Source organism: Sorex araneus, chromosome 1 (genome assembly GCF_027595985.1).
Source record: "Sorex araneus isolate mSorAra2 chromosome 1, mSorAra2.pri, whole genome shotgun sequence".
Lineage (NCBI taxonomy): Eukaryota > Metazoa > Chordata > Mammalia > Eulipotyphla > Soricidae > Sorex > Sorex araneus.
In genome coordinates, this window is record NC_073302.1 from 202,620,973 (window position 1) to 202,633,729 (window position 12,757).

The following is a 12,757-nucleotide window of genomic DNA, read 5'->3' on the forward strand; positions in this document are numbered from 1 at the left end:
TAATGAAAATGTGTTTTTCTCTTCTTTAATACCTAGTAAACAAGAAGAGTGCGCCCCAGCAGCAGCAGCCCCGGTCCCTACAGCAGAGATTCCAACCACCATGAGCACCATGGCTGCTGCAGAAGCAGCAGCTGCTGTTGTAGCCGCTGCAGCCGCAGCAGCAGCCGCTGCAGCTGCAGCCAATGCCAGTGCTTCTACCTCTGCTTCTAATACTGTTGGGGGAACTGTTCCAGTTGTAGCTGAGCCCGAAGTTACTTCGATTGTTGCTACTGTTGTAGATAATGAAAGTTCAGTTACAATTTCAACAGAAGAACAAGGGCAGCTCACTAGTACCCCTGCTGTTCAGGATCAAAGTGAAGTATCCAGTAATGCTGGGGAAGAAACAGCTAAACAGGAAACTGTAGCTGAGTAAGTGTAATCATTTATCTTCTGTAAGTCATTGCTTCATTTTATTAGTGTAAGGAATTGCTAGAGCAATAGCACAGCAGGTAGAGGAGCCAGAGCGGTAGTACAGTGGGTAGGACATTTGTCTTACACGTGACCAACCCAGGTTCGATCCCTGGCATCCCATTTGGTTCCCCAAGTACCACCAGGAGTAATTCCTAAGTATTGCTGTGAATGGACCAAAAAGCAAAAAAAAAAAAAAAAAAAAAATTGTTAGTGGGCCAATGGCCATTTTGTGTTCTAGACTTTTTTTGAAAAAGAATTAGCCTGTAGATATTTGGAACTATATTTGAGTCTTGCTAAACCAGTTTATCAAGTATTGAAAAACCATCAAGAAGATTTAGGAATCAGAGTTGAGGATGTTGATGTACACATTTAGAAGTTACGAGAAATCTTTTTTTTTTTAATTGAATCCCTGTAATATACACAGTTTCGAAGTTGTTTATGATTGATTCTCAGTCATACATTGTGCCAGCACCCATCTCTTAGCCAGTGCACATTACCTGTCACCAGTTGCCCTAAGCCTGCCTCTGTGGCGGACACTTCTCCCTCTCCCCCTTTGCCCCCCTTTTTCCTTTTAGACACTGCGGTTTGCAATACTATGACTAAAAAGGTATCATATATATCACTTGACCTCCTTTAGACCCTTAGTTTGTGTCCAGAGTGATTATTTCCAGCTATCCTCGTAGTGGTCCCTTCTCTGTCCTGACTACACTCCCTCTTCCCGTTGTGGCAAGCTTCTTCCCATAGGCCACCCTCTTAGGCCTTGTTTCTACTATCTTTGGGTATTACTTACATACTATGTTTTTGGTTTTTTATATCCCTCAAACGAGTGCAATCATTCTATGTCAGATTTGTACCTTAGTGTCAGATACCTAAATAATAAAAACATTTTTCGAGTTAATTGTTAAATAGACAAATGTTTATTTAAATGATAAATAAGGTGCTTCAATTACTTGACAGTTTTACTCCTAAAAAAGAGGAGGAGGAAAGTCAGCCAGCAAAGAAGACGTATACTTGGAATACAAAAGAAGAGGCAAAGCAAGCATTTAAAGAATTACTAAAAGAAAAGGTATTAATAGTTTAGATTTTTTATATGACTTTTAGTAGTTTACTCTTCAGTAAATTCAATACCTGATGCCATTATTGAGAATACTAATTTTCATTAACTGTTAAAACTGGAAATGAACTGAAATTTTTGAACGTTTTTTAAAAAATAACTTGCGATTCTTTCAACAAAATAGTATGTGCATGTTACTAAACAGTGCATTCTACCTCATTACTAGTATAAAATTTTTATTTATTAAAGTGCTTTTAATTGTAGTCTAAAGAAAAAAGTTCTGATGCTCTGTTTAAATTTCAGTTTAAGTTTTCTTTTTAAGTCTGTAGGTATAATATCCAGATTTGCCTTGCTTCAATAAGAAATTATTTTTTAGACCTTTTTTCAAACTCCTGCAAAGGGAAGTGCTTGATATTTGCAGTGAGTATTATGCTTTGTTCCCTGTTACATGACTTTTTCTCTTTATGTTTGAAATTTTAATTACTTATTAAATGGTTTTCAGCGGGTTCCGTCCAATGCTTCATGGGAGCAAGCTATGAAAATGATCATAAATGATCCAAGATACAGGTAAGACTTTGATTATGTAGGTTTTTTAACTTGTCAAATTGTATATTATATAGTGCAGCTCTTGATTATTTTGGGTACCAAAAATAGAACTGTATGTTATGAACCCAGAGGAGTGAAACTTTGTCATATAATTTGAACACTCTAGTGTAGATTAAAATAGAATTGCTCTGGAGTCAAATCAATTTTTTATAATCACTTATGTTTACTGTCTTAATTTATGAACAAATCAGTTGTACTTTAAGAGCACAGACATGTTACATTTGTTCATCCCATTTCATTTTCTCATGGTATTTTTCTGTTTAGTGCTCTAGCAAAGCTGAGCGAAAAAAAGCAGGCCTTTAATGCTTATAAAGTTCAAACAGAGAAAGAAGAGAAAGAAGAAGCACGATCAAAATACAAAGAGGCTAAGGAATCCTTTCAGCGTTTTCTTGAAAATCATGAGAAAATGACTTCTACAACCAGATACAAGTAAGATTTTTTGTGTTATGTGATGTATGTTTACTACAGTTCCTTTTGTCAGACTTTTTGCCAGTTCCACTAACTAGTTTACAGCAGATGCTCATAAAATAAAGTTAAATGGCATAGCAGTTTTATAAAATACAGAAGAGTTGAATTGAAATTCAACTTACATGGGGTCAGAGTACAGTGGGTAGAGCTTTCGCTTTGCACACAGCCAACCTGGCATGGATCCCCAACACTCCTATTACTGTAGTATGCCTCCTCCTCAGCCTATCAGGACTAAGTCCTGAGCACTGCCAGGGGGGCCCAAAAACAAAATAAAAATCAACTTAAAAGCCTAGTGACTCAGTAAATAGAAATAAAATGGTAGAATACTAACTTTAAACAATGAAAACTTTGCTCTCTAAATTTAAATAATTTTATATTTCTGGGGAAAATAGCTATTTTAATTAATTTCCCCTTTATTTAAATATTTGCACTTGTGTAATACTTAGTTTAGAATACTTAAAGTTGTTGGTAATTCAATATTTAAAATTTTCAAAGAATCTGTTAAGTCCATTTTAGGAGAAAGCTTTAGCAAAGGAAACTTTGTTGCTATTATGTGTGTTTTATGTTAACTAGATATAATGTGTGAGACTGGGTGTCACACACATAAATTAAGTTGTAGAACACTTGCTTCTGTGAGGTCCTGTCTCCTACACACAGATGCACATGAATGTGTGCTTATGCACACGAACTCAGTGGAAAAACATTTGGCTTTCCTTGTATACAGGAGGTCTTGATTAGACACAGACAGGGATAGGATGGCTCAGTGTAGAGCACACATACGCTCTCACACACTTGTCTATGAATACTTACTAAAACCTATAATTCGGTTCATTTTGATAGTTTTTTAGGCTACAGAACAATCCTTAGAACTTGAGGTACCTTTCAACTGTAAAACATTGATGAGTGGGAATTTAACCCCTCTATCTCTTAAGAGAAGTGAGATTTAAGTTCCTTTTATTTCAAAATTTTTCTTCACAATAGTCATGAACTGCAGTGGGGTGGGGAGATGATCATTTTGATATTCATTTAAAATTTCAAATGTTCTTTTAAAACCAACATTTTAAATTTAGCTATAGAATTAAAACAGCAAACTGTTGTATATTAGAGTATAGAGTATATATTAATGTTTAAATTTTTTAACAATTAGAAAAGCAGAACAAATGTTTGGAGAAATGGAAGTCTGGAATGCAATATCTGAACGTGACCGTTTGGAAATCTATGAAGATGTTTTATTTTTTCTTTCAAAAAAAGAAAAGGTATTATTTATTCTATATGTATAGGCATTAAAGCTTAAAACCAGATGCTCCTTCATTTCCAGATATATTACCCGCCTTTGGGTTAGTTAGTATAGGTTAGACTCCTGTGTTAATATAATCATGACAGAGTTACAGATTTATTCAGTTACTTGACTATTCAAATGTTCATAAGTTGATTGCCTTATGCTTAATTTGAAACATAAACTTTTAAAAGCTTATTATTAGGTTTGGGGGCTGCAAAAATAGTACAGTGTAGAATGCTTGCCTTGCTTGTGGTCACTCTGGGTTTAATCCCTGGCATCCTTTATTGTCCCTGATCCCTGCTGGGAGTGTAGAGCCAGAAGAAGGCCCGGGGCACCACTGGGATGTTGGCCCCTCACCCCCCCCCCCCCCGCAAAGAAAACAAAACAACAACAACAAAAGAAAAATAAAGTTAATTAGTGGTTTCAAACTCAGTAGAGCTTGAGAGAAAGTATAGGGGTCACTGCTGCATCTTTCCCGGCTTCAGCCTCCAGCACCACATAGAGCTCTCCTGAGCATTGCTGATTGCGTCCAAATCCTTCCCCTCTGCCCCTCACACACACACAAAAGCTGCATTTGCTTCTAGCATTTATTTAAAATTCCTTTACAAGGACAGTCATGTAGGATGGTGTTTTAAAAGACTTTTTGATTATGTCATTTTTATTGTGTTGTTGTTTTATGTTACTTAGTTTTTTAAAGAAAAACTTAGTGTTACCCATATGTAATCTGTCGATAGTATGTTTAGCCTTAAGATCTTGTCTAGGGGACTGGAGAGACCAAAATAGCTAAGGCACCTGGGTTTGATCCCTGAGATTCCAGATGGTTCCATGAGGACTGCAATAAGGTCCAAAACAAAGGGAAAAAGGACTTGTTTAGAATAATGCTCTTCAATTTGTTTACACGTGTGGACGATCTGGCCTGGTCCACAGACCAGCAGTTATGTACAGGCTATCCCAGCTGGTGGAGCAATGGTTTTAATCTTTCTACACCTGTGGACAGGCTCTGTTCAGTGAACTGGTGATTGAAGACCACTGATGTAGAATGCACATTAATAGGTGGAAAGATGTTTAGACTGAGGACCATACATTGCTTCTCAATTCATGTTTAATAGGGAGGTGATGGATGGTTGGGATCATCGACTAGGAGGTAAGGCACTTGCCTTGCATGTGGCCCTGCCCATAAAGATCCACAGCACCACATGTGGTCCCCGAAGTACTCCAGGCATGCAAAACCTCCCAGAAAAGAGAGGTAGAAAAAAAATCAAAGGTAGATTAAACCTAGATATTAGGCACGTGCAGTAGAAAAGTAAATAGTATTGATGTTTTATATTGATGTTTTAAGTAAATGGGTAGCATTTGAAATTTGGTCATCAGTTTGAATATAAAGAAACCTTCATTAAGTTTGTTGAACTTCAAAACCTTTTTTCATACTTTTGACTTAGGAGCAAGCAAAGCAGTTGCGAAAAAGAAATTGGGAAGCCTTAAAAAACATACTTGACAATATGGCTAACGTAACCTATTCTACAACTTGGTCTGAAGCCCAGCAATATCTAATGGATAATCCAACTTTTGCTGAAGATGAGGAATTACAAAGTAAGAATACCTTATTGGAATAAAAGGTTTTTAAACAGCTATACAGTAAAGAATTCCCACTTTTATGGGGCTGGAGATAGCACAGAGGGTAGGGCGTTTGCCTTGCACGCGGCCAACCCAGGTTCGATTCCCAGCATCACATATGGTCCCCCAAGCACCACCGGGAGTAATTCCTGAGTGCATGAGTCAGGAGTAACCCCTGTGCATCACAGGGTGTGACCCAAAAATTAAAAAAAAAAGAAAAAGAATTTACACTTTTTAAAGAAATGAGGTCATTAATTTTAACTCCAATTTTTCTATTTTGGTAAAAGTATTTTGTTTCCGTGTGTGTGTGTGTGTGTGTGTGTGTGTGTGTGTGTGTGTGTGTGTGTAATTCAGGACAAAATGATTTTTCCTTGAATTATGGGTCTCATAGGTGAAACTTACTTAAAAGTGTGCTTTACCATGTATATGTAACTTGAGAGAACTAAACTAATTGGCCAGAGATACACAGTAGAGTATCTTTTGTGTGTCAAACTTGGACACAGTTTGCCCCAAGTTGATTCCCAGCATCGCATATTGTTTCCTCCAATCAGCACCAGAAGTGTTTACCTGAGCACCACTGGCTGTGGCCCAAAATCAAAAATCCCAAACTAATTAACACATTTATTTACACTGTCTTGAGATAATAGTGGCTTTAGGAGTTATCATAAGAATGATCTTAGTGGGGGCTGGAGAGATAGCACAGCGGGTAGGGCGTTTGCCTTGCACACGGCCGACCCGGGTTCAAATCCCAGCATCCCATATGGTCCCCTGAGCACCTCCAGAGTAATTCCTGAGTGCATGAGCCAGGAGTAACCCTTGTGCATCACTAGGTGTGACCCAAAAAGGAAAAAAAAAAGATCTTCCTCAGAGTATCTGTTTCTGATTACCAAGTTGTTTTTTAAATAACAGCTTCTTGATCACCCCCTTAACATGTTGCAATAGGTCTACTTTGAAAATCACCTTGAATAATACTGAAATTTTACCAGTATGTATTATGTTTATAGTCTTTATACTAAAAATCGTATTGTATATTCTTTTAGCTCTGTTTGGAATTTTGATTAAATAGTTCTCTCCCCCGATTGCCTTTTTTTTTTTTTTTTGGCCAGAGGGTTAGGGGGGGAGGGGACCCAGCTGTGCCTTAGGACTTACTCCTAGAGTTGGGGAGGGGGGGGCAGGGGACCAGATGGGATGGGATGCAGGGCGTCGTTCAGCATCGAACTGGTCAGCTTCCAGCAATACAAGTGTCCTACCCTGTGTCCTATTGCTTTGGCCCTGATTAAATGTATCTTTCCTTTTTAGACAAGTGCAAGTCATGTTTGAGTTTAAAATGCAAGTGTTGAGGGCTAAAGTGATAGTAAAAGGTTTAAGGCTCTTGTCTCGTATGTGCTGACCCCCGTTCAATCTCTGCCACCATGTATGTACCCTGAGCACTGCCAGGAATGAATCCCCAAAAACCAGTGCTGGGATTAAACCCTGACACTTCTGGTGTGACCCAGAAATCAAAATAAAAGAAAACTACAATTATTTGGAAAAACTGAATAGGTAAATCTGAAGTTTATATGGAGTTAATGCATATTATTAAGCTTTATTTACTGATGCTTGATTTTTAATTTCTTTTTAAATAACACTTTAGATATGGATAAAGAAGATGCATTAATTTGCTTCGAAGAGCATATTCGGGCTTTAGAAAAGGAAGAAGAAGAAGAAAAACAGAAGAGTTTGCTAAGAGAAAGACGGCGACAGCGTAAAAATAGGGAATCTTTTCAGGTATCAAGAAAATACCTCTTTTGGGGCTGGAGCAATAGCACAGCGGGTAGGGCTTTTGCCTTGCACGCGGCTGACCCAGGTTCGATTCCCAGCATCCCATATGGTCCACTGAGCACCTGAGCACCGCCAGGAGTAATTCCTGAGTGCAGAGCCAGGAGTAACCCCTGTGCATCGTTGGGTGTGATCCAAAAAGCAAAAAAAAAAAAAAAAAAGAAAGAAAAGAAAATACCTCTTCTGAAGCTAAAATTTGTAGTTAATGAGCTTTAAATTATGATATAAGTAACTTAGAAACACTTTTACACAGATTTTCTGCATGAAGCAGACACATTTAATGTTAGGTGTCCAATTAGTTTTAGAACATGAAAGACTGTAGCTGATTTGGTATTTAGTTGAGTACTAAGATATAAGGCTTAATTTAGCAAAGGGGAATGCCATGAAGACACAATATATATTGTGGGTCTGTAGTAGTTGATTTATAGTCTAGAGAACCTTAGGGAATTGCGTCTCAGTTTGGAGAATAAATATCATACGTCTAAACTAAAATTTCACTATACTTCGTATAGGCTGGTACTCGTTTTTTCCTCTAGGTTTCATTCTCTGTGAAGAAGAGTGTCATGGAGTTTTGAATTTATTTTGTTCATGTATCACCAGATTGTCCATGTCAGTAATAACTACAGTAGCAATTAATGTTAACCTCTTTTTTTTATGACAACTTTGTGAGAGTAGGTATTGCTTTGTTACATCCATCACTGTAGATAAGGAAATTGTTTAGAGTTGAAGTGGCCTGCTCAGATTGAGTAATTGAAAAGTGCAGCTAGAATTTGAATTGGCTTATAGGGTCTCTTCCATTAAACACTTTATTAGGATAAATGTAGCATATATAGTTGATAAAATAATGTTTTGTGTTGAAGTGAGTTTAATCTAGATCAACTATTGAGAATTTTTGGGTTAGATTTGGTCTCCTATAGTCTGTTCCCTTGATACGGTTATCCCACATATGGCTTGAAATCATCTAGTTTTAGTCTATCCTCTATGACTTAATTGGTTTAGTATGATTCCGCCCAGTTCTTTCTATATTGTTGCAGGTGGTAAGATTTCATCCTTTCTTATTTATCCTTGAGTATAGTATTATTTATATAGCTATGGTAAATAGAGCTACAATAACTATATAGGAGTGCATATATCTTTCAGATAATTGTTTTCTGTATTCTTAGGATAGATACCAAGGAGTGGAATTATCTGATCATATTATAGGGGGAATATTTTCAGAAACCTCCATACTACTTCCATGGAGGGTGGACTGTTTTGCACTTTACCAGTTGCGTATGTCCTTTTTCTTCAAAGTAATTTTTATAATCTTTAATTCAGTGTACACAAAGTGCTATATTAAGATTTAATTAATATGTTTTAAATGTTTTTTCACAGTCTTACTGTGTTTCATACTGATAGCACATTTCATTTTAGAGTAGCTACTTTTTCTGTACTTAGAAGCTGTTGGCTGATGCAGGTATAGGAGTTAATAAAACCAAATTTTTGATTTGTACTTATTTATTGTTGCGGATTTTTGGTGTGTGGTGGGGCTGCTGTTGGACTGTAAGCAAGGTTCCCAAGAAACTTTCCTGTCTGCTCAGAAGTGACCCCTGGTGGTGCTCAGGGGACTGTGTGTAGTACCCGGGATTTCTGGTGTAAGGCATGCTTCATAGTTCTTTCAGGACATTTGTTTTGGAGTTAAACTCTCTAGAGATTTGGGATTTTGGAAAGCAGGACATCTGGAAACGGCTAAGTACTAAAAAAAAAAGTCACGATGTTGCTTTGAAAGTCAGCAAATAGGGATTGGAGAGATAATCAAGCAAGGTGCTTGCCTTACACATCGCAGACCCAGGTTCCATCCCCAGCATCTCATAACATCCCCTGATTACCACCAGAAGTGATTCCTGAGTGCAGGGTCAGGAGTAAGCCCTGAGCATCACTGTGTCCCAGCCCCTCCCTCAATCCCCCTAGAAAAAAGTGGTTTTATTTTTAAAAGGAGGGGGGAGGAATGTGGAAGAAAGGAATTACATTTTTAATGTTTTTAAATTAAATGTTCTCCAGACTATTGGCACAACAGAAAGGTAAAGGAAGGCAGGAGAGGGGGAAAATAAAAAACTCAGTTACGTTATAATGAAGCTAGGGCTTCTGAATACAAGGTGTGATAGGCCATTGATTTCTTCACTGAGCTGTTTTTGTTTAAGTTAGAAATGTGTTTTATTTTCACGGACAAGATGACAGTAGGGGCTGGAGCGATAGCACAGTGGGTAGGGCGTTTGCCTTGCACGCGGCCAACCCAGGTTCGAATCCCAGCATCCCATATGGTCTCCTGAGCATCGTCAGGGGTGATTCCTGAGTGCATGAGCCAGGAGTGAGCCCTGTGCATCGCCGGGTGTGACCCAAAAAGAAGAAAAAAAAAAAAAACGATAATGACAGTATAGCTTTCAAAGGTCTATTTCTGTGATGTTAAAAGAAATTTTTCTGCCTAAAAGATTTTTTTATTTTCCTCACATAACAGATCTTTGCCATCTAAACAAATTTATTATGACATTGGAACAAAAATATTAAATGTTGCTTATGTTTTTTGCATGTGTTTATGCTAATGCCTCTCATCCGTGACATTTTTTATATAATCAGTTTGGTTTTAATTTACTACTGTGAGATTAATACCAGTTCATTCCTTAAGGGAAATTGAATGGAGAATCCTTGTCATAAATATGGACTATAGGATCTAGCTATTCCCATTTTCGGTATCAAGCCCAACAACATGAAGGTACTAATTTAAAAAGGAGTGTGCTCACCTATGTTCGTTGCAGTTCTGCTTACAATTACCAAGATCTGGAAAAAGCCATGATGCCTTACAGCAGATGAATGGATAAAAAAAATTGTATATGTACCACCAGTGGGATACCACTTGGTTAAAGAAAAGATCATTTCAATACAACTTGCATGGAACTGGAGGTTGTCATGTTAAAATAAAAATGTTAAAGTTTATTATAATATTCAGATCATCACAAATATTAGATAATCTTATGTGAAATGTAAAGAGACAAAGCAAAGGAATAGCTAAGGAATGAAAAGAAACTATTATTTAGATTGACAATATAACTGAGGTTAATAAGTGGGAGTGAGTGGGACAGGAGTGCAGTTTACAAAAAGGAGTCTAAGTATAATGGTGGGGGATAGACTTTGTTGGTGGTTATGCTATAATACTGGTCTATTACTAAAGCGTTAATGGTAACACTATTATAGGTCGTGTTACTTCGGTAAAATATACATAATGGATTTGGTTTGGGATTGGATGTTTTCCAGATATTTTTAGATGAATTGCATGAACATGGACAGCTGCATTCTATGTCGTCTTGGATGGAACTCTATCCAACAATTAGTTCTGACATTCGATTTACTAATATGCTTGGTCAGCCGGGTGAGATTCTTTTCATTCCTAATTTATAGTTATGGTAGTAGTTGGAATGGGCCAGAAGGAGGGTTGTTGGTACTGTTGGATATTGGGGGAAGGGTTTTTTATTTTGGTTTATAAACAAAAAGTAATTGCAGCTCTTGGTTAGAGCTAGCTTTTGACTTCTTTAGTTTTTTCATTAGGATCAACTGCACTTGACCTTTTCAAGTTTTATGTTGAGGATCTTAAAGCACGATATCATGATGAGAAGAAGATAATAAAAGATATACTAAAGGTAAAATACTATACTGGATTTATAGTGGTTTTTTTAAATTGATACTTTGTTCATTTCCTTTGTTATTAATATGACGAATTCTGGGTTTTTGTGTTTTTTTTTTCCCCCCGAAGGATAAAGGTTTTGTAGTTGAAGTTAATACTACTTTTGAAGACTTTGTGGCAATAATCAGCTCAACTAAGAGATCAACCACATTAGATGCAGGAAATATTAAGTTGGCTTTCAACAGTGTAAGTTACCATATTCATTACAAAGAATAGGGTTTTTTAGGACTTTTTTTTTTTTGGTGGGGGGGGGGGAGTATGTCTGGACCTCTCTATGCTTAGTACTTTCTCTTGACTTTATGCTTAGGAACTAACTCCTGGTAGGTGTTGAGGATAATGGGGCCCTAGGAGTGAAACCTAGATTGATCTTGTATGAGGAAAGAGCCTACCAACTGTATTCTTTCTGGACTGTAGACAGCAGTTTTAATAGTTTGGTTATAAATTCCTTAAATTATAGGCTAATAAGATATTATTAGTATTTTGCAGAGTAGCAGCCTTTCATGATAAGGTAAATGAAAGTATTTAGATGATTGACTGGATTTAAGGTTATTTTACTTAAATCAATTGGTATTATAAGTAAGCCCTAATAAGTAGAGAATTTTAAGAAGAGTTTAATTCACTTAACAAATACAACTGTACAAATGATAAAATACTATTTTCAAAGTTACTAGAAAAGGCAGAAGCCCGTGAGCGTGAGAGAGAAAAAGAAGAGGCCCGGAAGATGAAAAGAAAGGAGTCTGCATTCAAGAGTATGTTGAAACAGGCTACCCCTCCAATTGAATTGGATGCTGTCTGGGAAGATGTATGTACATTTGCAGTTTATTTCTTGTGAGCTGGAATTTTAATTGAGGATAATATTTTTAATTCCTTGCCTATTTTATAATCATAAAAATAAGTTGAAGTTATCAGTAAATTTCTTAAAATGTTTTAAAATCAATGATTTTTGTACTTAAGAATGTTAAATAATAAAGTTTATGGGACCAATTTTTATTTGCTTTTAAATTTAACTTTGTAGTTTCTCATATATTCTTCCTCTGAATTTTTAGATTCGGGAGAGATTTGTGAAAGAGCCAGCATTTGAGGACATAACTCTAGAGTCTGAAAGAAAACGAATATTTAAAGATTTTATGCATGTCCTTGAGGTAATTTTAGTACTACCTGAATATTACAAAATTATTAAAATAGAGAGTTATTGTATTTATCAAATATGCTGCTTTTGTAAAGAGAAAGAAAATTTTTAAGCATGTTTCATTAGGGTTTTAAAAATAAGTATTTGTTGAATTAAACATGATATTATAAGTTAGTCTCTTAGCAGGACCAAAGGAATTAGGATATTTTGATGAAGATTTCAGAGAGGTCCTTTTATTTAGTAATCGAAATTGACCAATATTTGTTGAATTGCAGTGGGCCAGGTACAGTTGTAATTATTTTATATATTTAATAATTTTACAAGTAATTCCTTAAAAGCAACCCTGTGAAGTTATACATGAGTAAACTCTTAACAAGATCCTCAGGCTCAAATATGATTTGAGAAACTCTACTTCATGCTGTATCTTTTCTATAATTCAGCAATCTCCAGCAAGATTCTTGATCTGTGCTGAGGTATAAGCAATGAAGTCATAACCGAAGCAACAATTACAACAAAGAAAGGACTGAACATATTAGAATCAGCTCAGGTATCCGGTACAAAAATCGTAAGGATGAGAGTCCTTCAGTCAGATTATTTGTTTCCACTTAATTTGTAGTTAAAATC

General features: G+C 36.5%; 1 protein-coding gene across 9 annotated transcripts in view; it reads left to right on the forward strand.

Annotated features, from left to right (window-relative positions):
• PRPF40A (pre-mRNA processing factor 40 homolog A) overlaps window positions 1-12,757 on the forward strand; it is a 45,116-nt gene that overhangs the window by 26,460 nt on the left and 5,899 nt on the right. For 5 of the 9 annotated variants that reach the window (XM_055124280.1, XM_055124293.1, XM_055124305.1 and 2 more), the window contains 12 exons: window positions 37-408; window positions 1,408-1,516; window positions 2,007-2,071; window positions 2,375-2,539; window positions 3,726-3,834; window positions 5,297-5,447; window positions 7,105-7,238; window positions 10,578-10,692; window positions 10,857-10,960; window positions 11,074-11,190; window positions 11,669-11,806; window positions 12,051-12,146. In XM_055124280.1, coding sequence (XP_054980255.1) covers window positions 37-408; window positions 1,408-1,516; window positions 2,007-2,071; window positions 2,375-2,539; window positions 3,726-3,834; window positions 5,297-5,447; window positions 7,105-7,238; window positions 10,578-10,692; window positions 10,857-10,960; window positions 11,074-11,190; window positions 11,669-11,806; window positions 12,051-12,146 — 1,675 coding nt within the window. The remainder of the gene's footprint in view (window positions 1-36; window positions 409-1,407; window positions 1,517-2,006; window positions 2,072-2,374; window positions 2,540-3,725; window positions 3,835-5,296; window positions 5,448-7,104; window positions 7,239-10,577; window positions 10,693-10,856; window positions 10,961-11,073; window positions 11,191-11,668; window positions 11,807-12,050; window positions 12,147-12,757) is intronic. The other 4 variants (XM_055124287.1, XM_055124300.1, XM_055124318.1 and 1 more) reach the window with 1 other exon arrangement.